The 21,563-nt window shown below is 38.9% G+C and overlaps 1 protein-coding gene across 13 annotated transcripts in view; it reads right to left on the bottom strand.

Moving 5' to 3' along the window:
• Positions 1-2,046: 2,046 nt before the first annotated feature.
• LOC124139611 (C-Jun-amino-terminal kinase-interacting protein 4-like) overlaps positions 2,047-21,563 on the bottom strand; it is a 111,102-nt gene continuing 91,585 nt past the window's right edge. For 9 of the 13 annotated variants that reach the window (XM_046506814.2, XM_046506815.2, XM_046506823.2 and 6 more), the window contains 4 exons: positions 20,687-20,716; positions 10,581-10,604; positions 9,054-9,203; positions 2,047-7,702 (listed from right to left, as the gene is read on the bottom strand). In XM_046506814.2, coding sequence (XP_046362770.2) covers positions 7,593-7,702; positions 9,054-9,203; positions 10,581-10,604; positions 20,687-20,716 — 314 coding nt within the window. In that variant the 3' untranslated portion in view covers positions 2,047-7,592. The remainder of the gene's footprint in view (positions 7,703-9,053; positions 9,204-10,580; positions 10,605-20,686; positions 20,717-21,563) is intronic. The other 4 variants (XM_046506821.2, XM_046506827.2, XM_046506816.2 and 1 more) reach the window with 3 other exon arrangements.

Below are 21,563 nucleotides of genomic sequence, written 5' to 3'. Positions count from 1 at the left end.
ACCCATGCTTGTAAGAGGCAACTAACGGGAATGTCAGGCTCGCTGGATTGTCTGGTACAGACTTGATTGTTTACAGACCGCCGTAATATAGCTGGAATATTACTGAGTGCGGCGTTAAACAACAAACAAACAAACTGCTTGTAGTGAGTGAGCGAGTTGGGTTTAATGCCGCTTTAAATAGTATTCCAGTTATATCACAGCGTGTCAGCTTAATGTGGGAGGAAAGCCCGAAATGATGCAGGTCTCAGACGTTTACCACTTCGGTGAAACCCACGAGCACTGGTCTGGTGCTGACAAACCTGGAAACATAGTCGGGACGAACCGGGATTCGAATCCACAATCAGAGGGTTTCTGGTAGGGCTGAGAGGAGTCCAAATTTATTACCCTGGACGACTAGTTATATCAAGGACGCCGGCTTTGGTATTGCTTCCATTTTGAGGATGCCTTATTTGACATTGTTCTGATCAGATTTTGCCACATCGTTACTTGTTGAGAGCCATAGGGTCTCTCGGGTTTCACTGAAAGGTCTCAGTCCGGACTGATGCCGATTTATAGTGCTAACCCACTGAGATACCATGCCACATTTTAACAAGAATACCCCACTCAGACACAGTATACTGACTCCGAGCCGACCAGCCCCTTAATGCCGAGCGCCAGGCAGGGTAACGACAAGTACCGTCTTTTGGTATGACGTGGCTGGGTATCGAACCCTGGACCTTTCGCTCTCCAGGTGGATGCTCTACCACTAGGCCACAGAGGCGGTCCTGTTGGTACCTGACAGACTGACAGCCTGGCTCCAGCCAACTACATTCTCCTACCTCCAATCCGGGGGCACGGGTGGCCCAGTCTTCTAAGGCGCCGCGATTCGCTGTGCAGAGTTGCGTCCCTTGGGCACACCAGAAACCTATGATTGTGGGTTCGAATCCCAGTTCGCCCCGATTATGTTTCTAGGTTTGTCAGCACCATACCCGTGCTCGTGGGTTTCACCGAAGTGATAAATGTCTGAGACCTGCATCACTTCGGGCTTTCCTCCCACATCAAGCTGACCACCGCGATATAACTGGAATAATGTTAAAAGCGGTGTTAAACCCAACTCACTCACTCACACTCTACCTCCAATCCCCTGACTTTGTGCTTTAGTTAGTCATGGCTCGACTTGCAGCTGAACAGTTTCGATAGGTGTTTTGGCAACCCAGATGGATGGTGTGCAGCATGTAATGTTCAGTGTATTCTATTTGGTACACCTACATAGAATGTGGTACACTTATGTAGTATGAAGTGTATGACATTTACTTGGTATGCTGTGTGTACTATGTGGTGTTCAGTGTCTGGTGCAGGGGCTATTTAGGGACCAACCATTTGGGAGTGGGGTATTGTGTTGTGGGATTTTGTATCAAAATTTGATATTTTTTCAGCTCTAGATATAAAACCCAGTAATTTGAAACTACATGAACCTGAATGTTTTTGTAAGAAAACCACCTTCAAAATCTAATTTTTGTAACAGACAATATATATTTTCTTCCATTCTCATGAATCATAATTATTCTTTCTTTCAAGAATTTTCAGAGACAAATTATTTTTTAGATAAAATCTCTGCCCAAACTCCAGACATTGTTTTGCATTTAGAGCACACAATTAGTGTATATTCTAGTTCTTATTTCCTTGGAAGTTTCTTTCCTTGTAATAAACATATAATGGTGAACTGTGTATGATTGATTGTGTTATTTGATGTGAACTACAATCTAATTTCAGACAGTAATTGTTCTTGAACTGTCTCCCTTGACAGGCACATCACTTGAGTGTGTCCATGATAACATCACATTTCTTGCTTCAAGAAAAAAGCATGTATAATTTGACACTTGAGTAGCTCACACAAACTGACAAAAGTGTCTCTGACAGTGTATTATTTTTTTTTTTAAATTGATTTTAGAGACACTTTTGTCAGTGTCTCTAAAATCAATTTAAAAAAAAAATAATACACTGCCAGAGAACCATGTTTTTCATCTTCCATAAGCATCAATGCCAACAAACAAACAAACAAACAAGTTAAACAGAGAATGCTGCTTTAATAACCACTGACTGATAGATAATTTCATACAGACCCCATTCAGCTCAGATAGTACAGTGGAGCCAATTAAATATACAATTATTCTGTTATTCCATTTATATGATTGCTATGGTAACCGACAATTGTGCAAAGTTCCACCGAAGATGACTTGGCATTGCATCAGCACAGTATGAATACTTTGAAATCAGAAACCGTCTACTTGTTGAAATGTCTTGCAAATGTCAGAAATCTATCATTTACAAAAGACCTGATCAGAGAATGGATCTAAGAACACTCACGCATTCCATACAAAGTTGGATTCCAACTAAAACGGCTGAGTTAAACAATTAAAATTAACTTTTCAAACAAAATAGTAAAATATAGAAGCATGATACTTGCTGAAGATAAAATTCCCAATATAGATACAGTGAAGGTTAGGAAAGGTCTCTCACAGTTGTCAGTAGTGAAAAATGCTGAATCATAATTTTTTAGGAATTGAACTAAAAACAAACCTTCAACTGAACTTAATGGTTGAAATTAAGGCATGGTCATTTCACACAATGAGAGCTGGTCTCAATTAGGTTGAACGTTCAAATAACCGTAAGCAATGTGGAGGATAAAAGTTCGTAAGAGGTAGAGCAATATTGCACTAAATCAGCTTATCAACTTCACCTCCTGGGAAAGCAGATAAAGTTGCTGTATCACAAGAAAATATGGACAGTTTTCTTTGTGTACATTAGTCATCACAGTGTGACAATAAAGCCATCATTTACATGCCTTCACTGAAGCGAACGCCGCTCTCAAGCAGATAAAGGCTGCAGATTCCGCGATGCTGGCAAGGTCAATTAGAAAGGACTTGAACATTGGAATAATCACCCATTTTGCATCATTGTCAGATTTGGTCGATATATATGATCTTAATACCATATTTGATATCATTGTATTTTGAGGAAATGTGCAACTAAAACTATAATAAATATCCCTCTATACTTTTGAGAACCTGCCTCAGCCACTTGTTCCTTAATACATGATGAGTATTGGCAACACCTTCATCTTCACAGGTCAGGGAAATAACAAAAATTCTTATTTGAGTTGACTTCAGTGCAATCAATATGATTCATCAACATAATTTAAGTCTGCAAGATACCTTATTCTTATATTAAGCTATTCATCAAAGAGATTCTTTAGAAAATGTACATGAACCATTTGTTTAAGTGCCCTGAGTCTCCTTAGGGTAGAGTGAGTGAGTGAGTATGGTTTTACGACACTTTTAGCAATATTCCAGCAATATCATGGCAGGGGACACCAGAAATGGGCTTCACACATTGTACCCATGTCGGGAGTCGCACCTGGCTGGGTCTTCAGCGTGACGAGCAAATGCTTAAACCACTAGGCTACCCGACCAACCCCCTTAGGATAGAATTTAGACACTTATATATAATAATAATGAATTATATTATAGTCAAACACTATTGTGTCAAACGTCTCGAAGTAAAAACTTGGTCCTTGTGTATTGCTTCTATATTCATCATTTCGTTTATGTCGAAACTCGAATAACCTGAGGTATATACGAAGGTCCCTTCAACTTCGACACAATGGTGTTTGACTGTATTTAATTAATGTCATCATCGTGTATTCATACAAAAAGCAATACCTCCCCTTGTCAATAACATGACACGAGAGAATGCAAACATACAAGATATCCTTCATATGACATCACTCATACTAGATTCGTGCTTGGAGGTAGTGATGAATACTGACGGCTATACCCCTGACAGGTGAAGATGTCCCATATCAAGATATACTCTAGCAGTCTACAGTAGTGTAACTCCACTATAAGCCCACACTGACAGACAGCATACATCTGCATGCAGCATAAAATAACTTACTTAAAAGTCCAGTGTGGACAATTATGGCGAAATTCATGAATAATAAAATAGAATCTTGTCCAGATCATCATCGGTCTGGGAACCGACCATCAGGTGCAGGTCAGGCTTCAACAGTGGTCTGATCGTTGACAATTATCTGTTAGTTGATGACATCACCAGAATCAGTGCTGCAGTATTCACAAGGCATATCATACAGGTGCAAGACGGTTCCACTATGACTAGGTGGCAGGAACCATGGGAAAGTCCACAAGGGGAAAATAAATACTGTAAATACAAACGGGAAAATAGCACTGACAATGTAAAGCCAGGGTTAGAACTTAACACTACCCTGCTAGCCTGGGGCTAGTAACAATTCTTGCAGGCTGGTACAATTTTCACAATTTCCCCTTTGTCTTAACATTACAAGGGAATTTATCTTTACCCAGGCTAATTTAGCTTTTGAGTTTGGTGCTAATCCCAAAAAGAGCTTTCTCGTGAGTCAAGGTTGCCTAAGAATCCAAAAATGGATTCAGTTGGTATGACAGCCTTCAACCAGGGGATTGTGTAGCACCTGATGTTGAATGTACCCTTGGTATGTCATCGATATCGATGGTGTAGTTGAATCAATTAGATTGGCAAGTCAAAGGAGCTATTCTTTATGTTTTCGTTATAAAACCTCAAATTAAGGTTTCTCATCTTGATGTCGGTGAGTCGAGTTTTGTGACACATTCAGAAATATTCCAGCAATATCATGGCACGGACACTAAAATGAACTTTTCACATAAAAGTGCAAATGTTCCAAGTTGTCAACAAAACAAGTGAATGTCCAAACCAAGAAGCTACCCCGCGGAACCTCTTCTCATCTTTCCCAAAGAGATACGGACGCGTACATAACAAGTGTGAGAGGATACCACAAGCTGTAACCATGCAGCTGTAACCCTGCAGCTGTAGCCCTGCAGCTGTAACCCTGCAGCTGTAACCACGCAGCGGTAACCACGCAGCTGTAACCACGCAGCTGTAACCACGCAGCTGTAACCATACAGCTGTAACCATGTGGCCTTTACGAGCAAGAACCAACCATTACAGAATCTTTTGCCACTCTTTACGGAAAGACTCAGTTGAACGCAATGGGCACATCCAACGTCAAGTTCTACTGCTAGATGGAAGAGGCTGGGGTTGGATGATATAAGAGAAACGTCAAGTTCTACGGGTAGATGGCAGAGGCGGAGGTTGGCTGCAGGGGAAAAACATCAATCGTCCTACGGCTAGATGGTAGAAGTGGGGGGGTGGGGTTGGGGTGGGGTTGGGGTGGGGTTGGGGTGGGAAGCTTGGGGAATGAGAAGACAAAGACAGAAAAGGGATAAGGGAGAACACAGCACTGGGAAACATCACATTTTGCTTATATGCATGCCTGCTGTATAAAATGGACAATCATCCATAATTAAGCAATAACCACCGTCTTGTAGCAGAAAGCATCAATTTCAATATCTTATCATATCCATGAATTATTACTACGAAGCAACAACAGAGGTGCAATACAATGTTCAAAGAACATTCTCGTCAATCCCCATTGCTACAGAGGAAGCAGGTCGACATTGCTTATAAGATATATATCCTATATATCCGCACAGTTCGCTGAACAGAAACGTAACATATATACAAGATTGATGAAATATACATAATACACCTGACTTGAAGCGTTGACAGACAGGAAAGACACTCAAGACAAGCTTTAGTGTCCTTAATGTTGCTAGTATTCCTCCTTGGGTACAGTTTGGATTAGTATACAAAAATATACTTTGCATTCTGGCTGAAATGTATATTCCAAGTGATATTAAAGTCAGGCTGGAACAGCAAGCATGTTATGACATTTATAATACAGAATATCGCATGAGTAGTTTGCGTACATGTGAAACAGCGATGATATACTACATCGCGTATGATACATCCATCATGCATAATGATGACATCCTCAGATCAGTGGGTGCAGAGAGCTGCAGCACGACCAACATTTATACAGTTTGGCAATAACCAGCAAACCTACAGGTTTCAAACATTCTGGTATGTAGTAGTTAGAAATCCCAATGGAAGAGTCTCGACACTAGTATGCCTATCACAGAATTTGGAATTTTTTTTTATAATTACAAAATTTGGATTTGTTTAGTTTGCTGGTCACGGGGGACTAAGTATTATAGAGTACCTGCTTATTAATGTCATTCAGAAGCTAATAAATTGATTCTGTTGAAAGCAGTAGTAATTGATGGCGGGCTGTCATTATGAAGCACTCATCATGGAGCACTGTCGTGAAACACTCATCATGAAGTACCATCATGAAGCAGTCATGAAGCAATCATAATGGAGCAGTATCATCATGAAGCACTCATCATGGAGCACTGTCATGAAACACTCATCATGAAGTACCATCATGAAGCAGTCATGAAGCAATCATAATGGAGCAGTGTCATCATGAAGCACTCATCATGAAGTACTATCATGAAGCAGTCATCATGGAGCACTGTCATGTAACATCCATCATGAAGTACTATCATGAAGCACTCATCATGCACTGTCATGAAGCAATCATCATGGAGCACTGTCATGAAGCACTCGTCATGAAGCAATCATCATGGAGCACTGCCATGTAACACCCATCATGAAGCAATCATCATGAAGCAATCATCATGGAGCACTGTCATGTTACACCCATCATGAAGCAATCATCATGAAGCACTGTCATGAAGCAATCATCATGGAGCACTGTCATGTAACACCCATCATGAAGCAATCATCATGAAGCAATTATCATGGAGCACTGTCATGAAGCAATCATCATGGAGCACTGTCATGTAACACCCATCATGAAGCAATCATCATGAAGCAGTCATGAAGCACTGTCATGAAGCAATCATAATGGAGCAGTGTCATCATGAAGCACTCATCATGAAGCAGTGTCATGAAGAACTCATCATGAAATGCTGCCATGAAGCAGTCAAGAAGCACTGTCATCAAGGAGTGCTGTCATGAAGCACTGTCAGTATGAAGCACTCTCTCAACAAGGAATGCTGTCATCATGAATTGCAAGATCTGTCATTCTTTGATTTGATTGTCCTACATCCTATGGAAGTGGAGGCCTCCCAACTGAATATCAGTTGGAGAATCCATGGAACTGAAGCATTGAGGTCTGCAGGAATGGAGGCTTTTAACAATGCCCTGTAGAACTTTTAGCTACTTCAGGATGGGATTCTGAGTGTTTGCATACAAGACTGCTCATATCACCGTAGATGTTACATACTTCAATCGGATCATAAAAGGGACCACATATTTATGATTTGAAAAAACCATTTCATTGATGTTGTACATATTTCTTCAAAATGGATGATTACATTCAAACTTTATTTTCAAAGTCGCTTTGTTTGTATTTTCCATCATAAATCCTTGTCAAAGTTCCCCTCCTGTTTTGTTCCAATTTCCATATTTGTTGAATATGTATTTCATTGGTCAACTCAGTTGGACAATGTATCCTGATTGGCTGAGTAGATGGGCAAAAAGCAAGCTAATTGACTGTAGCGATGAGCTACGTCCTCAAATTGTCTGGCTGCTCTGATGAGCTCTCTGATTGGCTGGCTGCTGTAATGAGCTCTGATTGGCTGGCTGCTGTGATGAGCCCTGATTGCGGGCTACTCCTGTGTGACCTGCCAGACGATGAGATGACTCCTGTCTACTTTGTTCAGTTGAGACTTCTTCTCCTCCTCCGTCTCTATCACAAGCTCATCATCATCACCATCACCTGTGGAGGGAAGGGAAGGAGTGAATAATCAAACTCTAACACATATCATCACATCATCATCATCATCATCATCATCATCGCCTGTAGCGAGAAGAGGGGAGTGAGTGAGTAAGTGAGAGAGTTTTACGGTTTAACACCGCTTTTAACAGTATTCAAGTTACATCACGGCATGTCAGCTTAATGTGGGAGGAAAGCCCGAAATGATGCTGGTCTCAGACTTTTACCGCTTCGGTGAAACCCACAAGCACAGGTATGATGCTGACAAACCTAAAAGCATAATCGGGGCAAACCGGGATTCAAACCCACAATCATAGGTTCCTGGCGTGCCCAAGGGATGCAACTCTGCACAGCGAATTGCGGCACCTTAGAGGAATGAGCCACCCGTGGCCCCCCAGAAGAGAGGAATTGAATCAAACTACATGTATACCCCCTACATCACAAACTCATCATGAGCATCCTCCCATGCTATCAGGTGATGAAGACACACAATCAGACAAGAGTTTGTTTGTTGTATGTCACCGACCCTGACACCGGTTACTGGGTACCATTTCTAACTGGGAATCTCCCCAGGGGAATCAGACAAGTGATCCATTATGTAAGTTAGCCCTCAAGACTGGCAGTGGTTGATGGGCACCTATGTTACTCCAATCCTCATGCGACAACTTACAAGGATCTAGCTTTAAAAGTAATTTAAAAAAACATAACTCTGACTTGCACAAAGAAAGAAGCAATATCACTTTAGATTCAAAACCAGTTTGAACAGTTTTGTCGATGAAAATAACAGATACTGTTAATTTAGTTCCATAATCACAAATCTTTCAACTACAAACATGTCTAAGGAAGCAATGTGACAAAGTTTTAGCGCTGTCATGAAGCACTGTCCTAAAGCACTCATCATGAAGCACTGTTCTAAAGCACTCATTGTGAAGCACTGTCCTAAAGCACTCATCACGAAGCACTGTTCTAAAGCACTCATCATAAGCACTGTCCTAAAGCACTCATCACGAAGCACTGTTCTAAAGCACTCATCATGAAGCATCGTCCAAAAGCACTCATCGTGAAGCACTGTCCTACAGCACTCATCATGAAGCATTGTCCTAAAGCACTCATCACAAAGCACCGTTCTAAAGCACTCATCATAAAGCACTGTCCTAAAGCACTCATCATGAAGCACTAATCATGAAGCACTCATCATAAAGCACTGTCCTAAGCACTCATCATGAAGCGCTGTCATGAAGCACAACTATTTTGCCATTTTATTCAAAACCGACCAAGCTCTAACCCTTGATACAAGACTGTTCCTCATTAATACTTTGATGTTTCATACCCCAAACACCACGATTGTACTAACCAATTCTGAAGTCCACGTATCCCTCTCCCCCAGACAGGACAAGCTTTGTGTTGGTAGGTGGCGCTGGAATGGCCTCCAGTCGGGACTTGGTGGGCGTCTCACAGTCGTCGGTACTCGGGGCTGCAGCACTCATGCCCTTCCTGGCCGTACCTGCAATGGAGGCAAGAGACACCCGATGACCATCACGCCAACCTTATGTATCACATATGTAACTCGTCAAGGCCATGACAAGTTGATCATTTGTTCCTGGGATTTGTTGATGCGGGATTTAAAATTTGTTTTAATAATAAATTCGAAAGAGCATGCTTGGCTGTTTGTTCTGGAATAATTGCAACATTACCTTCAAACTCCTTTAGGATAATTAATATTATACAAGTACAGCGTTAGAAATTGGCACTAGTCCTGTAGTCCTTGCCAAACTGCCCAATAGTAAAGGTATCATAAGGACTAGTAGAGATTTGCCATTTTTAGGAGTTTTGCTATATGTTATCATTGTAAGGACTAGCGGACTGAAACTGTTAGTGTCTACCGCTTAGCGTCTAATCACAATATGTAACACAAGGGATTGAAGTGATTTCATAACAGACATAGTGCAGGTTAGCTACACACTGTATACACAAAAAACTATCAAACTGGTCAACATGTTGCCATGGTAGCCAGGTCCTTGTTTAAACTAAGGCATTTTATCCCTTTGTGGTGATTTGAAGCAAAACCCCAAAAAAACTATCAAATTGGTCAACATGTTGCCATGGCAGCCAGGTCCATGATCAAACATGATCAATGCACATAGAATCCCTCAATAAAGTCATACACATTGTTTTTCATGTTGTAGAAAATGCAAATTCCAATTGAACAAATAATCAATTTGTATGGCTTAATAACTTCACTTAACATACAAGAAGAAATATCAGTCCCAAATAACATAGGACTCGCAAGAAAACATACTGAATACAGTTGGAATGTGAGTCTATGGTAGTTGAAGCAACTGCATGGTTTACACCCACAACACTACACAGCAAAACAGACACAAACACAACATTAAGAGAACAGTTACTTAAATACATTCACAACAAAATCCGAAAAAGGATAATAGTCAATAACATCTTATTATATTTACAGTACAGTTAGCGTCTATAATATCTGCACAAGAAGTAAACAATTACATGAGTAAGAGCTACTGTGCTCCAATGTCGAAAGCTTGAAGTGCTATAATAGTGATCATCAATTTCATTCTAAGTGCAATGTTTCAGGATAAAAATATTATTCTTTATATTCTGTGACTTATAATTAATAGTTAGTATAGCTGTGAATTAATTAGCAGGCTGATTATATATAATGGGTGAATTTAAAGTTTGAAGCGTAAAAAAATGCTTCATAACTATTTATAACATTGTTTGAACAATACAACATTATTTGACTTGGAGAGTTCATAAAATGATATATTAATAGAAAATCTGCAATATAGGGTATATGGTCCTACAAGCTGCAGCTATTCGCAAAGCCATTCTACTGCCGGCAAACTTATACCTTTCACGGGCGATGCAAAATCACCTTTGAAATAAAAAACAAAACAATTGCTAGAGAAATGCATCGTGAAGTGGGCAACATGACGACAGCTGAAGAACTGAATTATGATGTTCATGGTGATGATTATCATGGTTCTGGAAGGAAGCAGTTATTAGTTATATATTGAATGGGTTGAAGTAGTTATAGACTTGGTGTATGAGGCCCCTTCATGGCAGACTACATTCATCAACTGCCTCATCTTCCCGAGGCAAGAGTGAGTGAGTGAGTTGTGTTTAACGCCGCTTTTAACAGTATTCCAGTTATATCATGGCGTGTCAGCATAATGTGGGAGGAAAGCCCGAAGTGATGAAGGTCTCAGATGTTTACCACTTCGGTGAAACCCACAAGCACGGGTATGGTGCTGACAAACCCAGAAACATAATCGGGGCGAACTGGGATTCAAACCCACAATCATAGGTTTCTGGCGTGCCCAAGGGACGCAACTCTGCACAGCGAATTGCAGCACCTTAGACGACTGGGCCCCCGAGGCAAGAGAGTTAACTGACTACAGCAGTCCAGTTTCCACCCTTGCTAAACTAGGCAGGTATTATGGAGTTTCAGCTGGACTAACGAGTCAATGCAAAGTCCAATCAAAATCGTGTGACGAAATCACAACCGGTTCATAAACAACTTAGCAAGTGCTGGGCAGATTTTGTTGACTGCAGGATTTGCAGAGCATGTGTGCCCTCAATGTTTTCATGTCTTTAATCAAGGTGCTCAAGTAATTTTGGTGCACTTTGTGAGATAAGAACCGTTTTACTACAATGTAGATCTTGATCATCGATCACATCGTCTTGACTGGGCGCCTCCATTTTGTTTGAACCAAATGCAAGTGATATGAGAAGTGGAATCTGATTGGTCCTAAGGTGGGACATAACTCATTATAACCACTGGTGGCGCTACGATCAAGCTTGGAAATTCCAGCCTAGTTCAGCAAGGGTGGAAACTGGACTTTTAAAGTCAGATAACTCCCTTGCCTCGGGAAGATGCAACCACCTGGGCTCTAGTTCTCGTTACTGTTATTTCAATAAAAAGTTTACATAGCTATATAGCATTTACCTTGAGATTTAAGTAAAAATATTTAAAAACATATCAAAGTAGTAAGTGATTTGTGGTTCATGTTGCATTGAATTTTTTCAAGCATATTACAGTGTCAGTGCGTTAAGTCCCGTGAGGCAAGGTCTTGCACCACTTTGGTGGCCACAAGAATTGGTACAGTGCTGACCTATCTGGATCCTCATCAGGGTCCCTCCTAATTAACGATACAAACCAACAAGACATCAATCTACATTGTGAGTGTGGTTTTTGTTGTTGTTTGTTATTTAACGCCACACTTATCAATATTCCAGCTATATGAGATTCGCTGTGCAGAGTTGCGTCCCTTGGGCACGCCAGAAACCTATGATTGTGGGTTCAAATCCCGGTTCGCCCCAATTATGTTTCTAGGTTTGTCAGCACCATACCCGTGCTCGTGGGTTTCACCGAAGTGGTAAATGTCTGAGACCTGCATCACTTCGGGCTTTCCTCCCACATTAAGCTGACACGCCGCGATATAACTGGAATACTGTTAAAAGCGGCGTTAAACCCAACTCACTCACTCACTCCAGCTATATGACGGCGGTCTGTAAATATTGGAGTCTGGACCAGACAATCCAGTGATTGACATTATGAGCACGATGTACACAATTGTGATACGATGACATGAATCAACCAAGTCAGTGAGCCTGATCACCCGATCCTGTCAGTCGCCTCTTGCGACAAGCATAGTCGGCTTCTACGGCAAGAATGGGTTGCTGAAGACCTATTCTACCCCGGATATTCACTGGTTCTAACACTGACGTGCCAAGGCGTGTCAAACTCATTTAGGAAGGACATTCACACGTTGGTGCATTGTGCTGACAAATCTAGGATCTTAATCAGATCAAATCTGGAATTCAATCCCAAACATTAGAGAAAGAATAATACTAAAAAGATATAAAAAAAAGAAGAAAAATATTAATCATTGCTGGCTGGAATACCATGTGTCAAAGACTAAGACAAGTCCTAGAAATAAAGCTATCTCATTTAAAAACATATCTACAAAATGTGAATTCAAATCAACATGGCGACCAGGACAATGCTTAATTTCAGACGAATCTAGACTAGCCAAATCATTCTAGACTTCATTTTTAATTTATTCTCTAGGGTTTGGGAGACATGCATTATCACAATATAGATTAATGTAGCAATGCACCAAATGGATTTCTTTATCTAGAAATGCTGTTTTCATAATTGTTTTCCTGACAATAGATTTGGGTTAAATGTTGTCAGTTTGTTTTCATGTTCTTGCTTGTTTTGACATTAACCTGGAATCGGTAATTTATTGATGAGTTCGTTTGTATTCCTATGAAAAGTTTACGCATCAAAAGAAATCTCACTGCTATAAGAAATCATGATCATTACATGTACTTATTAAGAGAGGTAAATAAAATATTGATTGATATATGATATTTCATTCTACGGCTTCAGAATCAATTTGGTCTTTTTGTTTTCTTCCAAATGAGAAATCAATACCATGTTCCTAATACAAATTAATGCAACATGGTAGAAATGTCACAAGCTGTCTTCTCCACATGATCATTCATTGTTCATATACCATATACTTAGGCCTCTCGTGTGTGTGTGAGTGAGTGAGTGAGTGAGTATAGTTTTATGCTGCTTTTAGAAATATTTTGGAAATATTCCAGCAATGTCATGGCAGGGAATACCAGAAATGGCCTTTACACAATGTACCCATGTTGGGAATCAAACCCGTTTTTTGCCCAAATAGACATATTGTTTTTGGTTTGGTTTCTGATGGCGTCGTGTATTGGCATTTGCGTTCCCATCCACAACAAAACTTTTCAACAAAACATGCCATATGCATTGCTTATTAGCTTAACTAGTGCCTTTTGCTATTTTTAAATTTTTCTAAATTTTATTGTTTCATGTTTCAATGGAAACAACTTCGATTTCATCTCAAACAAGGGTAGGGTTCATTTCTGGGCAATAACTTAAAAAATGTTCAACATTTTTTTTACAAAACTGCACATATGCATTGGTCATCAGCGTAACTGGTGCCTTTTGTTATTTTGAAATTTATCAAACATTTGTTATTTCTTATGTTGCCATGCAAACAATTTTGACTTAGTCTTAAATGAGGGAAGGGTTCGTTTCTCGAATATCTCGAAAAATGTTAAACATATTTCAGCGAAACTTGGGATATCCATTGCTCATCAGCTTCACTGGTGCCTTTTGATATTTTTATTTTTTTCTAAATTTAAGTTTCCATGGAAACTATTTGGACTTGGTCTCAAAGAACTCTCAAACTAATGAATATATTTGCATGAGGCTATAGAAGTGCAATGACCACATGCTCAGCTAATGCCTTTTCATATTTTTAAATGGAAACAAGTCTATCAAAGTCTAAAACAAGCAGCGTTTTTTCCCAGCCAAACTCTGCAGTTAATGGATATTTCTGCATGAAGCCATTATTTTTCAAGGTTATAATTTGTTAGTATTGTTTTTCGGATTTGCAAACACATTTACAGTAACATTTTGAACTAATGTATAAAAAGAGGAGGTGTGTGTGTGAGGGGAGGAGAGATAGACACATTCTAATTTAAAGGATAAGCTTCATAAAGACCATCAAACAAAGTTTTATTTATGATGTTATTTTGCAAATTCATTTTGGTCAACACACAAGTGTGCATTTGGTTACTTAAACAATGACGCTTCCCTGCTTTGACATGTCTCTTTTCATTACTTAGGATGGCTCCATCTGTAGAATAATCTCTCACTATCTTTAACACTGAGGATGTTGATATGAGGCCTGAATGTTTGGTCTACTCTGCCAAATATCGAAGACACCATGTCACTGAAAGCCAGCACCAATCAATCCAACAGTCCGGGAGTCGTCTCCCAGCCATCAGTAGAAATCATTAATAAAATATACAGACAGATGTTGTCTTTTACATTTGATGTATACAAAATCAATACAGTGGTCTTTCAGCATGGTGGATATCATTTAACAATTCAAAGTTTTAGCCACATACATAATGTTAGGTGACAATAGTGCCTCTTGAGACTAGACATTCTTAAAACATGTACATGAAAATCATAAACAACATATTGGATCTCTTTGCCGGTGAATCTTTTTTTCATCCAATATTCATATTCATATTTATATCCAAAAAAGTGAAGAATGTGTTTTTATTTTATTTTTTGATTTAAGGAATCTTATTACTAATAATGTTAGTTTCATATTTGGGCAAACTGACTAAATATATTGTGTTTTTTTTATTTTCTTGATCTTGAGTTAAGAGGCAAAAAATCAATAAAAATATATCATCATAGGTTTGTTTGTTTGTTTGTTGTTTAACACTGCACTCAGCAATATTCTAGCTATATGACAGTGGTCTGTAAATAATTGAGTCTGGACAAGAGAATCCAGTGATTGACATCATGAGCATCGATCATTGATGACATGCATCAACCAAGTCAGCAAGCCTGACCACCCCATCCCGTTAGTCGCCTCTTACGACAAGCATAGTCACCTTTTATGGCAAGCATGGTTGCTGAAGACCTATTCTACCCCAATCTTCACGGATCTCATCATAGGTGATTTGAGGTTAATGTCATGAGAAATCTTCTGTATTGAAAAAAGCAATAATAAAAAATAATCAATCTTTTTTTTTACTTAAGGGTAGGCTCATTTGTGAAATTATATTATTCCAGTCTCCACATTTTTTTAATTTGTAGTTCACCATTATTGAAAGTGTATTGTAAGCAATTTGTCCATGACATTTTGTTTGGCCATGACCCAAGGTGTTACTTAGGCGTTCATTCCGATCCAGCGATGATTACAACATACCTCAGTAAAAAAAATCTAGACTGGAACCTAATCCGAGTCGTTTCTCTAGTTGTGACAGGGAGTATGGTACAGCAGATATTGGAGACATTGAGATTTTTATGTTCCTGGAAAAGGGAGACACCAGCAAACATAGAGCCTCAGACAAGATATCATATCTGCACACTTTCTCTTCAATCTTGGCCTTCAGCAACAGCTCAGGTAGCATCACGTTGAATATTTCATCAACAAAACTTTTTGTCGCCATGGTGATTCTAGGATTTATAGGGTTGGTGGGGTAGCCTAGTGGTTAAAGTGTTCCAGGTTCGATTCCCGACATGGGTTCATTGTGTAAAGCTGATTTCTGGTGTCCAACATCGTGTTATTGCTGGCATATTGCTAACAGTGGTGTAAAACCATACTCACTCACTCACTCACTCACTCGAGGATTTATAAATTTACTTTTGGTCACACGGTCCACTGGCAACTTATATACTACTGTAGCTGATGTCTTGAATAATTTTGAAGTTCATATGTAATATTAAATTCAGGAACATGTTTGCATAAAATAAACCACAAGTGCAAGTTGCTTATCATACATGTACAATACACAACGACTACAAGTCGTTTATTTCTTAAATGAGATAAACATGTGTAGCCTCTTAAAGGATGTTAATAAAATTTACAAGCATTAAAAATATTTACCCGTATTCAAATAATGACACCCTGAATACAATCTAACTTTGGAAATGTGGGAAAAGTCTATTTTATGAGCAGGGGGTTTGGTATTTACCATATAAAGTTGCGAGTGCATGTTGAATCTCCAGAAATTAAGCCATGATAGAACAATGTTTTATTGAGAAATAAACCATGCCTTGTCCCTAATTGTTTTTTTGCGATTTATCACATAGCTATCTTGTATTTGGTTATTTTTCATACCTAGAGTGAGAATGTAGAATATTATATGTCACTTAGTAGCAACAGGCCACATTGAATTGCACACATATATTTTACCAATGTCGGCAATTCAAACTCCGATATTTGCCATAATGTTCAAATGCTTTAACCACTTGGCAACAAGAGTGAGTGAGTGAGTTATGTTTAACACCGCTTTGAACAGTATTCCAGTTATACCACTGCCCGTCGGCTTAACGAGGGAGGAAATCCTGAAGTGATGCAGGTTTCAGACGTTAACCACTTTGGTGCTTGGCAACAACAGCTAAATTCAAACAAAGCATTTGGTTGTGACTAATGCACTGTGTACAGAACAGTAGGACAAAAAACTGGAAACTGGACTGAAATCTTAATTATGACACAGGGACTTTACTAAGTTTGCATCCCCGTGAAGATCCGGGGTAGATTAGGTCTTCAGTAACCCATGCTTGCCATAAAAGGCGACTATGCTTGTCATAAGAGGCGACGAACGGGATCGAGTGATCAGGCTTGCTGACTTCGTTGATGCATGTCATTGATCCCAATTGCATAGATCAATGCTCATGATGTCAATCACTGGACATTATTTACAGACTGCCATCATATAGCTGGAATATTACTGAGTGTGGCATTTTACAACAAACAAACAAACAAACTTAGTTGGCACCAAAGCTAAAAGAGTTTACAAGACATGACATGGAAACCCTCGATGATTTCGTTTAGAATCGAAATGCAAATTCCACAAATATGGTCTCTTGTTTGTTGTTTTATATCGTCATCAGCAGTGTCATGGCAGCCTGGAAATAAACAGGCCTGGGTCACACAACCCAGTGGTTGATATCATGAGCAATGTTCCGTGTCGTCACCGAGTCACCAAGCCTGGTCACCTATCCAATTTTAGTTGCCTCGTAGGACAAACAGATTACTTGGGACCAGTATCAACTTGCTATCCCAAACGGGCCCTGAAATGCATGTATATTATTCTAGCCCAAATATTTGGACAGGTCCTTGTCAAGTAAACTAAGCCAACACGATGTCTATTCCAAGTCTATGATTAAGCAAAGCAGTTATCCAAACGCTATCATGGCATAATGGAAATGAAACCTTGTGATATCATCACTGGCTATCTAGAAATGACAGCCATTCTGTAAATCATGTATTTCTCCCTAGCTGGCTTAATGTTGATTTAGCAGTATTTATCCAAATAGTTAGCAAACCATTAATGACACAAGGACACACATATACAAAAACATGGTCACATCATCATTATTACAGTGGTAGAAATTTGCACTAGTCTTAAAGTCCTAGTCTTAAAGTCCTTGCCAAACTGCCCAATAGTTAAGGTATCATAAGGACTAGTAGAAATTTGCCCTTTTTAAGAGTTTTGCTATATGTTATCATCATAAGGACTAGTGAAAACCATTACGACAAGCATAGTCGCCTTTTATGGCAAGCATGGGTTACTGAAGACCTAATCTACCCCGGATCTTCACAGGGATGCAAACTTAGTAAAGTCCCTGTGTCATAATTAAGATTTCATTCCAGTTACCAATGTTTTTTGTCCTACTGTTCTGTACACAGTGCATTAGTCACAACCAAATGCTTTGTTTGAATTTAGCTGTTGTTGCCAAGCACCAAAGTGGTAAACGTCTGAAACCTGCATGAAAACCATGAAAACTGTTTGTTTCTAACGCTGTATTATAACTTAAAATCACAATTGACATTAATTTATCACATTAAAACAGATTTCAGTGGGAAAATGATTGAGGTCTTATATTATTTGAGACACACACTAACAAAGTCTCCGACACAGTACCAATGCCGAGATTCCAACAAGGCCTCGGTTACAAGATACAGTTCTATATAGTGTTTCGTCAAACAAGCTGTTAAATACCAATATGCAGTCACAAGCATACACTTTATATGAGCAAGTGAAACTGACATACTGTTATATGTGCTGCTGTACTTGGGTTATCAGTAATACTTGATATGAGGTATATCTTTGCTCCTTAATGTCCAATTGTATCGATTGAGATACAATGACACAACTGTGCTCTGTATGAAGTGGCTGTGCTCTGTACAATGGCTGCTGATAGTAACAACACAGAACATCAAACTATCATCTGGAAGCTTAAAACTAGCTGTTACATAATATGCACTACATGCCATCACCACTTGAAAAGACATTGGACAAAAGTTTATTCAATGTTACTTTCTACAACATACACTGACAATTTCCTGAATGTAACGCTTAATACAACCATTATAATGGCCCACAGATGGAAATTTAAAAAATGACAAAAAAATGTATATTACTAAAATTATTAACACAAAACTTGTCATCTACAGATTCGTTACATACAGGTATACAAAAAGACAAGTTTTCATGAGGTGTTTGACACGAAAAAAGGAAAATAATCCTGTTGATTTTCTCACACAGTTATATTTTGTTGTTCCGCTGAACTTACTTATTCTACCCTGATATATCACAGAGCAAATGATGATGAATGACTTTGTAGACTTTTGTCCAATGTGTGAGTGCAACTACTATCCACCATGCATATGAAGCTGGTTACAAAGTACATAGTCACTCAAACCTGTTCAAGAAATATCAGTTCAAACTGGTTCAATAATAATCTGCTTGGATGATAAAATGTTTCTTTCAGGTTTATTTGTTTGTTGTTTATGCCACTGGATTATTCCAGCTGTATGACTGCGGACTGTAAATAATAGTCTTGACCAGAAAATCTAGTGATCGATATTGTGAGCAACGACCCTGGCCATTGATTTCGATGACACGCTATCCGACAAGTCACCAAGCCTGACACTCAGTCCATTTGGTCACCTCTTACGGTGGCAGGGAACCTGTTCTAACCCAGAATCCCCACGAGGCCACCTGTCTGAGGTAAAATGTGTACATATTCTCTGTTTCTTCAAAAAAAAAGAAAGCACATTTGCTTATCACTGACATACATTGAATCAAGATTACAAATAATGTCAAACCCATTGATTAGAACTGTTGTTTGTTCGTTAATGAAAATTGTGAGAGTCTGAACATAGTGAAGCAGAGAAAACAAGATCGTGATTTGAAAAAAATTGTAGGATTAAGTTTTGTTAATAAAATTTCGTATTTAAAATCACTAATGATTCCTTGTGAGAAAACCAAAATTCAACCAAAGGACAAATATATACAGTCGACATTAGTTTCTTAAAAAAAAACAAAAAAAACTAAATTATTATTTTATTTACACAAAACTTTCCTCACTTTCTAGATTATTAGACAGCATGTCTCTTAAAACTGTGCTCAGAATATTAATGATGATAATTCTAATTAATATATACAATCAATTAATGCCTTTTATGCTAAATGTAAAAGATTCACATTTAAAGAATTTGGATCAAGGATGAAAAAGTGAATATCACCCAGAGTAATGATTTCACAACACTTTTACTGTTGGCATTTACATCAATCGTTGCTGGCACAGAATTATCATTCAAACTTGTCACATTTATTTTCCTCCACTGGTGTACCCTATCTAGGTCTTACAAGGTTTCTCTATTTCTTACTGTACAGAAATAACCCAGGGAAAAAGACAACTTCTGTAAATGAAGTACTGCCAGCATCTATCATCTCGAATTACTAATCAACGTCATTGCCTCCAAACAAGTAACTTATATGATGACAAATTATTTTTTCATAAACTCATTGTGTAAATATAGATTTCTATGTTTTTCAACATCAGTTATCTTCCTTTATATTAGCAGTCATGTTTTAAAGGTAGGCTGCATTGTTTTTGTGGCAAGCAAATGTTTTGTCTGTGATAGTCAAATGGTTAGGATCTAACATCAAATGTATGTGAAAATCAGCATGTGCAAAGATGGAATCACGGGGTTAGAAATGACCAATATTTGTACGCAAGATGCAATAATATTTTGTTAACTGTTAGTAGTTTGGACATGCTGAGGAGATAAAACAAACCTGAATATGTCGCTTACATATTAACAACTTGTTTATTTATTGTCAAGATGAAGTACAATTTGTTAAATTTGCAAATAATTTTTAGAAAATGAACATAGTTCTTTTAAAATAATTTTTGAGAAAGGAGACGTCGATTACAACAAAGAAATAAGTTAGTGTTAGGTACTGTGTTAGACCTCTATGTCCTTCCGTAACCATTAGTTATGAACTGTCTACATCCCTGAGGAGGTTTGAGTGGCTCTTAGAGGAGTCAGCAAGCAACATGCTAAGAAAAATAAGCATATGTACCTTCCAACGGCAGTTTACGTTTACCAGTTGCTAAGCACACACACACAAAAAAGAGGGAAATAATCATTTAATGTCACCTCCAAAAAGCAATTGAAAACAAAGCTAAATGTGTTGCACCACGGTGGCGGCGCCTGGAGAGAGGCAGTGTCAGAACAACTGAGTAGGGAGTGGAATCGGTGCAAAACTGTATTCAGTAAATGGCATTCAGCTCTATCTCAGCTACGTTCATCGTGGCGGTCTCCCCTGTAGCTGTGCCTTGATCAGGCTAAATTCAATGAATGATTTGCCACCACGTCATTCAGCTCGGAGCAGAGTTTGTAACTGATGTTAATGTTAATATAAACCAAGACCAGTGACTGATAGTGGGAGTCAGTCAACTTCATTGGGTACGAATACATGATATGTCAGTAAACTGAAGGTGGAGTTGGTCATAAATCACAGTACTGATACAATCCCCGGACAGTGGCTGCTTGTGTAAGTAATAGTAATACTTTATCGGTCATGATGACATATTACATCAGCAGCTCAAGGTTTGTCATAGATACATGAAAACCACACTTGTCAAGACACAGCAGCCACCCAATACCCACTTTACAACAAACATGGATCGTTCCGAGGCTACTCTGACCAAGAATAACCACACTTGTCAAGACACAGCAGCCACCCAATACCCACTTTACAACAAACATGGATCGTTCCGAGGCTACTCTGACCTAAGATAACCCATTTGTCAAGACACAGCAGCCACCCAATACCCACTTTACAACAAACATGGATCATTCCAGGGCTACTCTGACCTAGAATCCTACTGAGGGATGACACATTAGTAAGTACCTAAACAGAACTAAGCAGGACCAACGAGACATGAGACTGAGAA

This window comes from Haliotis rufescens, unplaced genomic scaffold (assembly GCF_023055435.1).
Source record: "Haliotis rufescens isolate VD_foot unplaced genomic scaffold, xgHalRufe1.0.p SCAF_7, whole genome shotgun sequence".
In the NCBI taxonomy this organism is placed as follows: Eukaryota; Metazoa; Mollusca; class Gastropoda; order Lepetellida; family Haliotidae; genus Haliotis; species Haliotis rufescens.
This window is presented reverse-complemented; position numbering and strand designations above follow the sequence as displayed.